General features: G+C 31.4%; 1 protein-coding gene across 1 annotated transcript in view; it reads right to left on the bottom strand.

Annotated features, from left to right (window-relative positions):
• The window catches only part of LOC105623422 (neural-cadherin-like), a 38620-nt gene extending 31346 nt beyond the window's left edge, over nt 1–7274 (bottom strand). Inside the window, exons 1-5 of the mRNA XM_012204814.1 lie at nt 5963–7274; nt 3955–4146; nt 2225–2471; nt 789–1008; nt 298–574 (exon numbers count right to left, since the gene is read on the bottom strand). Of these exons, the coding sequence (XP_012060204.1) occupies nt 298–574; nt 789–1008; nt 2225–2471; nt 3955–4146; nt 5963–7274 (2248 nt within the window). The remainder of the gene's footprint in view (nt 1–297; nt 575–788; nt 1009–2224; nt 2472–3954; nt 4147–5962) is intronic.
• Nucleotides 7275–13263: the final 5989 nt, after the last annotated feature.

Genomic DNA, 13263 nt, shown 5'->3' with positions numbered 1-13263 from the left:
TAATAATTAGTTATTTGTTATATTAAATAAAGAATTTAGTTAATTTTTAATTTTTTAAATTTTAAGTTTATTAGTTCTTTACTTGTCTAAATAATTAGTATTCTCTCTCTCTCTCTCTCTCTCTCTCTCTCTCTCTCTCTCTCTCATATCATTTTTTTAATAGTAATTTATTCCCTTGGTTCTTTTAATAAGTAAGAAACGTTGGTACATATTTCTACTGTTAAGCCAAAACATATATTTTTTTATAATTAGAATTACGCTATAATCCAAGTATATTTATTTTTTGAAGTGACTTACCTTTATCCTTTGCAGTAACGATGAATTCATAATAGGCATTATTGTTGTCTGCATCGAGTTGTTTATTATTAACAATAATACCATTTGAATCCACACTGAAGTGATCGTCGGATACTAAATATTCTATTTCCGCGTTTGCTCCTGAATCGGCGTCAGTTGCTTTAACTTTCAGTATATTCGTGCCCAACGGAATATCCTCATCGACGTTGTGAGCTTGATAATCCGGCAACTCAAACTTAGGGGCATTATCATTTACATCCGATACTCGGATTGTTAGCTGAAAATTGAATAAAAAATTGTAAAATATGATTATAACGATGAAATATTAATTCGACATTTAATTCAAAATAATCAACAAGTAAAAAGAAATGATATATCATATATGTTTGTATGCAGATTTTGGCGTGTGCTATATTTTTCTGGGGGAAAGGATTGTTATTCTTCGTTGTGAAAACACAACAAAGTTTCGAGAGAAACATAAATTTAGTTACCTCGACTGATGTTGAGAAACCGCCAGAGTCCTCCGTAGCTGTCACTATCAGAGAATAAATGTGGGGCTGCCGTAGATCCTCAAAATCTAGTTCTTTCGCAAGTTTTACAATTCCAGAAGTCGGGCCGATGTTGAATGTACCCGCGGCTCCTTGACCTTGTGCTTTCAGCGTGTAGCGTATCTCTCGATCGGCGAACGACTTGGCTTTCACCGATATTATACTGAAAAGTTTGAACATGTGACACTCATATTCCCCGCGAGCTTGATAGATTAGAAAAAGCAGAGTTATGATGTGGAAAAAAAAAGTTTGAGAAGTCTTGATTATTATTTGTCACGCAACTCGGTCGAATTTAGATTGAACTTCGAAAAGTCAACTAACTCGAAGACAAACAGATTTCGATAATAAAGTGGACTAAAGTTAAACAGTTACGATATTCATGCAAGCAATCTTATACAAATAATGTAATTGAAAACAAATAAAGAATGTTATGACAAATTAGACATGAAAAAGTAATTATAAAAATAACAAATAAAACAGAGATTTATTTAAATAGAAATTAAAACAGAAATAAACAACTAATTTTAGAAAGAAAGATTAAATATTTTATATTTCTTGTAATATTTTTATTTCTCTGGAGCTAACGTCAAAATCTATAACAATATAGTTGCTGACGCTAAGTCTGTAAAATTTATTTAACATATTGACTATTTTATATTAATACTAAAAGGCATTAATTAATTCTAAGGAACCAAAATACTGAGAGGAATGTTGTGTATGAATAATTATAATTTTATATAAAAAATTATAGTTATTTATACGAAATATTTCTTTCAGCGCATAATTTGTATAAAAAAGGAAATGTGTAAGTGAATATTAATTGTAAGTTTATTTTAATAATAATAATTCGAATTTGTAGTATAAAAAAAATAGAATTGAATAGGTTCTTTCTCAATACTCGTCAGCTCCGGAGGATACATATAAATTATCCGGAGGATAAGTATAAATTATATTTTTATAAACAGAAAGCACTATACAAAAAAATAGTTTTCTCGAAAAGTGCTATATAATTTACGAGAGTGAGAGTTTATGATAGAAACAAAACGAAAAGAATTGTTTTTACTGAAATATCAAAAATTTAGCTATATATAGATGAGAAAATAATTTTATTTGGACTATCAAAATAATTATGCAGGATGTCTAAATTGGTTGCTGTAATATTAAAATTTTTTGCAACATTGTCAATTCATAATTATTTTGATGATCCAACAAAGTTATTTTCAAATTTGTATCTAACTAAATTTTTAGATATTTTAGTAAAATTATTTTAGTAAAATTATTCTTTCTGTGCATTATATTGAAAAAACATTCAGGCCGCTCTTTTAATAAGTACGAACTAAAAGAATTAATTCATTTTGGAAATAGACTTGCGAACTAACTCGGAGTCTTTCTTCTGATTTTCCGGTATCTCAGCCTCGTACGCCGTCATATAGAACTGCGGTGCGCGTTTTCCACCGACGATCGATAGTCTCTCCTCAGGAGTCGACTGGAAACGCCTCTCGTCGATACGACCGTTCTGATCCTCAGCTTTCACGTAAAGGACATACTCCATATCCAGCTGGAAGAGGTCGGTACCTCGAGTACGTACTACTCCTGATCTCTCATCGACCTCAAAGCGACCGCCAGCTGCGTGCAATGTGATTAATTAATTAATTAATTAATTAATTAATTAATTAATTAATTAAAGGAATCAGTTAGGATACATCATCTCCATTAGTTACGCCAATGAAAATCTTGTAATGCACCAATATTGCATTCTAATTATATTATGATTTCTAGTTTTTATTTATTTGAATTTAAATTAAATTAAATTTTGATTAAAATAGTAAGCAAATTGATACATAAATCTAAAGTTGGGCATTTGCAGAGAAGCAAATGAAAAAAACAGTCAATTTTAAATGTCATCGTATTTAAGTTCGTCACTTCATTAATTATTGAGCGTGTATTAATAACACAAAATGGATTTATACTTCATATTCATGTCGCGATAAAAATTGTTCATGATATCGAAGCATTTGTGCAAGGAAAGCACTCGGCGTAATGGCGTCATTACTATATAATCTTATAAATTGCGGAATATGATACTAGGTCGACGTTATAATCATCAGGTGCATTTTCAATGAGAACAATGCACAATTTTACGCCGATGCAATGCATGTAAATTAATAATTAGGCCATATCGCCATCGTTCTACATTCCTATGTGGCGTTTGTTAAATTCGACATATATTTCTCTTATAATTAATGAAATGTTCAATCGACAATTATATTCTCCCATTTAATGAAAAATTTAGCACCAAATTCTCAATTAATGTTTTACTTACAAACGAGACAATTATTCTTTCTAATTAGTTAGTAATAATGTAGCTTTTCAAGAGCAAGTTTTTATATATTTTTTGCCGATATGAAAATTAATTTTTCTCTGCAATAAGATAATGAAATGCATGTGGAATATAATAATTTATGGTATATGTATAATAATAAATATGCATAATGATGTTTGTTATAAGAATATTGAGGAAATACACTCTTTCTATCAATGGTGAATTTTTTGGTGATATGTAATTTAATATTTTTACAAAAGTTAATTGATAGAACTGAATTATTATGAAAACAAACAAGCCTTATAATAATTATTACATTTATAAATCTAAAATTAATATATGTACATCTATAAGGCAAACAGTATAAAAGACGTAGATATATAAAATTAGAATGAATATTATTAAAATTTTTAATTACATATCTTTTTAATTACATATCTTTATATTAAACTTTTCTTTGAAATTGTCAATTAATCGTTAAAGCAAAGATTTATTAAATTTTGTTTTAATGTATGTACGTACGATGTGGATATTGGAAATTATTTCCCTTTTCTATCCAGTTTTTCAAGTGTAGCATAAACTCAAAAACAATTTATATCAGTATTGCTTAAATATTATTTAAATGGATTATCAATTTCCTAGAAAGTTTATATATACTCCACGTGCATTTTATTTCTTTTTATCGAGATTAAGCTCGCTCTTTATTATATATATTATCAGCGACACGATGAACGTACAAGTTAATGTTCGAAATATCGAATCTCGATTACTCGTGGCATTACGTACTTCGATCTCGTACGATGAAGTAATGGATGTTGTGGTCGGTGTCAGGATCCCTGGCTTGAAGGGTGAACACGTGAGTGTTCGGCGGTGCGTTCAGCTGGACGACCGTTTGCATCGGTAGTGGCCGATTAATGAAATACGGAGGCTCGTCATTCACATCCTTCATGTTGATGATGACGCGCTGATTGTCGGTATCTATAACGTCACATCGATTATCGCGTATACGTAACAGCCACGCGAATGCATTAATAATAAGAGCAGCGTTGCTGGTATGCCACTTGCGTGTTGCGAAATTTTAATCTTTATTGCAACGCTGTTTCAATGCTTATTTTTTAATGGAACACTCTGAAGATTAATGACCTCAATGCGAATCTGTATTTAACCATACAACGAAAGTAAATCATATTATATTTTTTTATTATGCTTTACGTGAAAGATACTAAATTAGATTTTGTAAGGAAATATGTTGTTTGGAAGAAATTACATAGTATATGTTTCTTTCATATTACCTGCAGTACTTATTTTCTTTCAAAATGAGAGAGATTCAATTAGAATTCAACAATATTCCTCTTTCTTTTTTATACAAATATTATACATATTCCTAGTTTTTCGTACACAAATAGCGTTCATAGCAGTGCTGAGTGATAAACAGAAATTTATTTTGTAATATCTAAAGTGCTACTCAAAGCGTGAGCAATAAGAATGCGCTTCTACAAAAATCTTTTGAGAGAACATGAAAGTGCAATTTAGAAGCAATATGAGATACAGTAATGTTTGACTTATGTGTCATATATTTTATATGTAATATATTTATGTGTAATATATTATAAAGAAGTGTATATACAGGGATATGAATATACAGGGATATGAGGGATGAAATATATATACAGGGATTGATACTTACATTGAAATCCTTTGGAAACCGATGATGCAAGAAAAGAAAAGAGTTACAATTATTATTAGTAATATATACTTGCGGAAAATATTTTTCCTGAGATACAGCAGACAGATACGGCAATAAATATTTTGTAACAATTTGCGATTACATAATTTTGATTCATAATATGTAAATAAAGTATATAAATCCCTTATTACTTGTATATTATAATTATATACACATTTTATATTTTCCAAGTAATTAATATACGACAACAAAATGTAATATTAGAAATGAGTAAAAAGAAAATGTAGAAGGTATATTTTTAAATATTTATTGCCATATATATATATTTAATCTCGCTTAATTTCTGCAAAATATAATATTTTTTAACTTGCTAAAATATTCTTACCCACACAAAAAGAATAGTTTTGCTGAAGTAAAAATTTAAAAATTCAACTAGACACACATTTGAAAATAATTCTATTTAGACTATTCAAATTATGCAGAACGCTCAAACTCGTTGCTAGAATATTAAAACTTTTTGCAGCAATTTCATCAAGTGTAAGCGTTTTGTTAATTATTTTCATGTCCAACACAAAATTATTTTCAGATCTATATCTAGCTAAGTTTTTAGATTCAGCAAATCGTTCTTTCTGTGCATGCTCGAAATTACATAAAACGAGAGATACCGCACCCTAAACAGAGTCCCAATGATAGAGCATGAAAAGAAAAGCGTGTGTACAAGAATGGGCCATGAAATGTGCCAGAGTTGAGATTATTGTTATGCATTAATTATCGAAATAAAATTTTACCATCATAATATGGGCACGGGACACCGGGTGGATATCGCACGCAGGGCTCTATACATGCAGAGAATACCGAAGCAAAAATTAATTAAACAATATAAAGATTATAAAAAGATATTTGTATTTAAATATTATAAATTATATAATATAAAATATTAAAAGCGAAATTATGCAAAATAAATATTTTCCAGAGAATATATTTTCTCCATAACAATAAAATCAAATTGATTAAAATATATACAGAAACATTTGTTCGCTAAAAACACATCTTGACATCAAGATCGGAGGATTTAGATAAAATTTGAAAAATTCTTTGTGATAGTACCTGTACCTGTGTTCGTAATAGTAACCCAAAAGTCAATGGTCTTCTCTGGGCCCAACTCTTCGTAATCCCATTTCTGTTTGACCATCACAGAACCATTGGCACCCACGGTGACCCACTTGTTCTCGTCTCTTATCTTGTAGGTCTCCTTCTCATTTTCCTTCTCTAGATAAAACGCAATCTTGCCTTCGATATTTCCGTCCGCTTCTGTGAAGTCGACTTTCTTTGTCGGTCGCACTGCTCTAGTAACCCTTCTTTTCTCTATACGATGCACTTCCGGTGGGTCGTCTGGTTCTGAGGTGAGGAACCTCACGATAACCTTGGCCGGTTTCTCAGTATTGCGACTCGGTGTGTGTAGGTCATGCGCTTCAACGATTAACTCGCATTCGCTATCCTGCTCCGGATTGACTTCCGGCTCGCCAGTCAGCAACAATTCGCCGGTCTGTGGTACGACGATCAGTAGGCTACTAGGCGTGACCAACTTGTACGCGACCTTGTCCCCGTCGGCGTCCTTGGCCGTGACTTTGCCCACTGTGGAGAACCTTTTCCAACCGGGTTGCGCCACGTTACCTTTGCGCAAGGTGTCCAAATTCGTTGGTCTGATCTCGAAAATGTACAGCTCGCGTTCGAAGATAGGACTATTGTCATTCTGATCTAGTACATGAACGATACCACTGATCTTTGAAGTGCTGAGAAAATTACCATCCGACGCATGTATCACGACAGTATAGATACCGTGAATCTCGCGATCTAGAGGTTTTGCGGTGACTACTCTGACGCCCTGCATCTGATTCTTCAGGGTAAGATTGAAGCCGGTATCATTGGATTCAGTCTCTCGCAGAGCAAAGGGACGTTCTCCATTATTATCCGGCAGGATCTTATAGTGAACCGGAAAACTGCCGCGTGCCCGCAAAATTGGAAAGCCATCTATCCTCGTTCCAATCGGTGAATTCTCTGGTACTTCACCTTCACCCAGACGATCATGCGAGAAGGTCAGCATATTTCGGCGATTGATAACGTAGAGGTGAAGATCGTGGGTCTGCGTGCCGTTGGCCAGTTCCTCCAGAACGATCAGGTTCACGGAGCGATCCACCAGCGGCGTCAGATCTGACGTCGTCATCACCAGACCGTTACCCAGCACAGTGAAATACTTGGAGAAACCGGTTTCCAGAAGACGGAAATTGGAAGCGCGACTCGCGTCGCGCCGGAATTGCGTCACCTCGTAACCGGGGTAGACATCGTGCGGCAACACGGCTACCTTGGCATAGACGGAAGTAATTGCCAGTAGGAAGACGATGACTTGTGCACGCAACATGCTGCTCTGTTTGTATTGCTCTCCTACTCTATCCTCTCTCTCTTCTTCTCTCTTCTTCTCTCTCTCTCTCTCTCTCTCTCTCTCTCGCGCGCGCTCTCTCTCTCTCTCTCTCTCTCTCTCTTTCTCTCAGTACGCTGGGTACCTTTACTAGAACATCAGTGTCGATGCCAACTGAAAACAGATTACAGAGAAAATTGTTAGTCAAACGAAATGAAACATGATAAATGAACATAAAATTAATATATTTAAAAATAATATACTGTAAAGTTTTTATGAAGAAGATGCGAATAGAAGAATAATAAAAAATTAATAATATTAGAATATATCTAATTAATTTAAATTATTTCTCTATTTAATTTAAAAATTTTCGCATTTTTTTAAATTTAAGAATTTAATTTAATTTAATTTAATTTAAGAAACAGATTATTTACAATATGCCATGCATAATATATCATAAGAATATGTTACATTTAATTAACTTATTTTATTAAATATTAACTTATTTTATTACTTAAACTTTACTACTATTAAATATTAATTATGAATATGAATTTATTATTATTATATAATTCCGATTTCAATTAATATATTTATTAATATGTATTATGAGAAAAGTTTGTCTAATATCTGGATTAATGAATAAACCTTTTGATGAATAATAGGTAGACCTATAAGGTACGTTATTTATAACATTTTATATATGTGACAAATATGTATCTGTGAATTCATTGAAACAGATGAATTAACATAATGATAATGAGGCCATGGCTAATACCTGTGTTTAAGCGGTTCCAGTGATTTTGGATGCATTTTCAATCATTGCATTTGGAATTTGAACAGACAGAGCCGTAAATTCATTACGCGTGGACAATTTACGTGCACATCCTGTGACTCTATGACGACATTTATATATTCGTGTGTAATTACACGCATGTAACGGCCACAACGTGAGAAAGCCCTCATATAACGTCATTAATGTGCCTCGCACAAAAGCTTATGACCCGTGTTACGTATCGGAAGCAACGCAGCAAATTAACCTTAATTTTATTTTCGATCGAACACTGCCTATACACGACCGTAACGTTCATTTAACACAGGCACTTCCTAATATAGCATGTTGTGAAGTGTATCGAGTGCTTCACAATAAGCACACATTTAATTCTTGAAAAAGAAATATGTTAGAAAAATATTAATTAATAAAATTCAAAATCAATAAAATTTACTTCATTTAAAGGCCGATTTTGTTCCATTTTGGATAAACTACGTGATAATTCTAATGAATAAACAAAAGAGTAAGAACATAAGAGAGTAAGAGAGTTAGAAAATAAATTGAAATTTATCAAAAAAATGAAACAACCCAGTCTTAAAGTTAATAAATTTAAAGAAAGACATTAGAAAAATATTAATTGATAAAATTCCAAATAAAATTTATTTTGATGTTAATTTATTGTAATTTGAACAATATATAGACATTGAAAAAGTTTTTTTTTTTTCGACGAATTAAACAGCAACATATTTATGTACAATATATATCTACGTAATTTATTTTTTAACTTGTCTCTCGATTGCAAAAATGGTATGTTGATTTATTTTATTTAAAAATAGATAATATCAATCTTATTATTTGTATTTAAAAAAATTTACTTATCACATTACATTACATAAATTTTATTTTAATGCTACTACACGTAATATGATATAAATAGCGGACGGCTCTCGTGGAAATAATAATAAATCTCTAATACGATCTCATATATCTTTTCGAAATGCGAGTATCTTAATCTTGGGCTTTATATTCAATTACGGTAGCACTATTGTTATCATTCGTATAAAATCCGCATTGCACGAAGCGCTTACAATTTCAGAATTATGATAATACTCCGGAAAAGAGGAAACAACATAATTCTAAAGATAAAGATAAAGCCACGTGTATAACAGTGCAAATTGAACAATATGAATGATAATGTTTCCACATTTTATAAGCTTATTAATATTTTGTCTCGCTTATATTTCAATTGAAATTGAAAGAGAATTGAATATAAAATGAAATTAGCATTGTTTAAGATAGTTGTTTGTAGAAATGGTATTAAAGAGAAAGATACATATATTAGCATTTTATATTTTATATTTATTACAGAAGAGGTATTATATTTATAATATGTATAATATGAATAATTATAAAAAACAAATATTAACATTTTTTTTATTTGTTATTTTATTCTTTTCTAAATTTAATTGAAATAAAATTATTTGATTGAGAGTAAAATAAGTAAATGCGAATTGTGAAAAAAAATCTAAATTAGAAAAATTTTTAAATTAAATTATTTGATAATAAAAATCGTATCGATTAAATATGCTTTAAGAAAATGTCATTGTTCAAACTGATCGAACTGTGCGATAAAGTATGACGGATAACGCTCCTTTGGTTGTCATATACTGCGCAGGATGCGATGAACAATGTCCGCGTGTACCGGAAATAAGAACCGGCGCGTACGAGTTGACCATTGTCATTTAGTAACCCTCCGTTCCATTTGATTCTATTCACGCCCCAAGAGAACCGGATGTGAGGTCAGCCGCGGCTCGTTTAAGTTTGAAACCGCTCCGACGGCTGTACCGAAAAAAGAAATGTGCGAACATAACTGTCTTTATGATGTAGGGCGGTTGTAACGCGAACGGCAATACTGGTCGCAATATTATCTCCGTACTCTAATATCATGCGAAATAAGACACAAAGACTTTACATTTGACTTTACTTTACAGTTATCTTCTGTTGGATACGAAAAATATCAGTAGATAAAAAATTTAAAGCAAATCAAATGTAATATAAGCTGTCATATAATCGAAAATTTTATTGATTGATAATTTGAGTAATAATTATAGTAATAACAACAAAATGATGATAAGAGTCAAAATGCAATTAGTGATGGCAAATTATTCAACGTATTTTTAAATGCTATAATTCAAGCGTAATTAACCTGTCATATAATTAATTAAAAATAGGATAATGTAATTATTTCTTTGAAACATTTGCAATGTTTGAATAAAAAAAGAGATAACAAAAGACATTATTATGCAAAAGCTTATATCACTTTTTTGTAAAAAATGAACAAACATTAATTTTTTACGAGAATAAATAAAGGTAGAAAAATATATGCATTCGACTTTCGGAGTATATTTAAATAATATTTTTTCAGCTACGTAAATTAATCTCAGCTTTCACAATATAATTACACCAATCTACAAAATTCTTCCGCATCGGAAGTGCGTGCGTCTCATCTCTGAAAATTATTTTGTCCAGTTCTATCTAGTACGCGTGTTACGCTGTTTCTTTTACTTTTATCCGCCTTCTCTTCTCTAATTGTTATTCTTTTACGTTGTTACAAGCAGATGTTGTAAGGACTTCTAAGAACAACTCATTCCGCTATTTCACCAATTGTTGCGTTAATGGTATGCGAATTTCTCGCAATCACACGAAACGATAACAAATTTCACGTTTGTTTCATCGTGCAACGACGCGAGCTGCCAAGTAAGTGTCTTTGTGCGGAAACCGCGTACTCGCAACAAGACAATACCACAGAGTGTTTTCAAGAACTCAATCCACATCATGCAGCAACTGTTTCTAACAACGTATCGGGTCCCGCATCCTCCGGCAACCGCCTGCAATACAGGTCGCAAGAGTTTGCAATCTCTTGATACAGTGATACGCATACATATATATATATATATATATATATATATACAAGGATCCAATTCAAATTCGAAACAAGCAGCTACCACAAACACGCGAACAAATTTTGAGATCATCTATCGGTCAAATTTTTCGTAAGCCAAAGTTTCGGAAGTTATGATCTTCAATGTAATATTTGTTCGCTTAAATCAGTTAAAACTCTTGAATTAAAATTAAAACTCTTGAATTATCTCTTGTAATTATCAATAAAACAAGAACAGTTTACAACAGCTTACTCTAAAAAAGTTTACATTAAAACTATGTATTTTAAGAAAAAGCATATTAAGTTTTTTTCTAAAAAATGTGCAGCCATCTGTTTAATTCATTAAGCTTCGATATCTATTTAACTAATAAACACGAAATTAAATTCTTAATTGAGCATTAAATTACTATCCATGAGAAATTATTGATATTAATTATTTGCATTTATGGGTTTCTAATTTAATTGAACACCGATATCTTCGCAACGAATGAATTTATTCAATCAAATAATACAAGAGTTCAAAAGCTTTTGCGAAATTCGGATTAAATATAATTAAATATAGTTAGCTTTAAATTTATCTAAAATTCACATTAAATTATTGCGTTTATAATTTTTTAAATTTTCTTAAATTTAATATAATTTATGTTTTCTAAATAAAATAAAAATTTAGAAATCACATATGCGACGTTTTTGTCGCACTTTATGTTATCCGGACAGGTCAAGGTTTAATTCAGTACTTTCGAACATGCATGGATATGACATTTTAATACCAAGTACTATTGAATACTTATTTAAAAATTCTCTTGACAATTGATTTCTTGACAACTGAATTGCGTTAGCTGTAGCGGTACGTATTGAATTAACCCACCACAATGTCATTCCTGTATCTATTTTCGTCGTGGCCGATACTCGCACACATTCGCAACCCGTTTAAGCGCCCGCGCAGAATAATCCTCTATTTCTCTCTCTCCCTTGTTCATTCTCTTGGTGTTTCCAATCTCCACTCAGTCCTCTCCCTAGCGGCCTCTCCTGTCTCGAGAAGTCGAGACCTCGAGTCTCTCAGAGGGACTGAAGTCGAGGGCCCGTGGCTCGGGAGCAGATGCTCCACTAGTCTGCAAGCCTATATTATACGGTTAGAACCGACGGAACACGACACCTAATCCCTTCTCGAAACGTATTAAATGACTTCAGCTGGGACAGCCAAAAGCGCGGCCTCTCGAGCACAGAAAACGATACATTCGCGTACGGTCCTAAAAAGAAAAAGAGCGGCTTATTCCGGCACACTGATTTTGCGAGATCGACGATGTACTCACAAGCGTAATGCACCCGCATAAGATGCCTTAGCCCTTTCCGAAGATAGTCAGTCGAAATAATGTCTCGAATTTTTTTCACGAGTGAATGAGGTAATCGCAGATAGGTACTTACTCTTTTTTTAGATGGTTCTGTAAAATTTTAAATGAAAAAAGCTAATTCTCTCACATTACGTTCTCTAAATAAAAATCACGTCTAATCAATGACGTTATGAGAAAATATATTTGCGACAAAGTAACATTTTTATCTTTTATTCTATTTAAAAAATCACATCTTTTCCAAAATAAAATAAGCGCAAAGTTAAAATAAAGATTTATATTAAATATTTTAATAGATAGATTTCGATATGTTGCATATATCATTTTTCAGATTTTTAATATTTGTTAATTATATTCTGTACATTATTAAGTAGAGAATAATGGCATAATTACTGAAAGCATAATATCCAATATAAATCTATTTTGTAGAGAGTTTTGAAATGTCATTTCATATATTCTTTAATTATTGATTATCATATATCGTCACAGAAAATTTGATCATCATACTTTAGTTTTCTTTTATATAGTGTTTATTACATTCTCTTTATTATATATTCCATTCTTTTATTAATAACTGATAAAATTAAATGACTTGAATTAAATGAATTGACTCTCTGAACCTGCAACTAAATTGTTAGACAAGAATCGTCATTGAATATAAGTTTTTAATAATTCGTTCGAATAATTGCAAGTTAATCACACATTTGCATATGTGATAAAACATGTATTGTGTAATATCCCATCACTATTCATTTATCAATTGTCGTATATACGTAAAATTTATTAATTTTCCTCGATATCTATATATTGTTATATTCAATAAATTCACCTTGATTATTAAGAAATTTATCGATTAAAATAAAAAGTCTTGACTCGATATATTTATATATATATATATATATATATATATATATATATATATATATATAT

The sequence above is a fragment of the Atta cephalotes genome (assembly GCF_000143395.1).
Source record: "Atta cephalotes unplaced genomic scaffold scaffold00057, whole genome shotgun sequence".
Lineage (NCBI taxonomy): Eukaryota > Metazoa > Arthropoda > Insecta > Hymenoptera > Formicidae > Atta > Atta cephalotes.
Note: the sequence above shows the minus strand (reverse complement) of the source record. Positions and strands in the feature narration are given on the sequence as shown.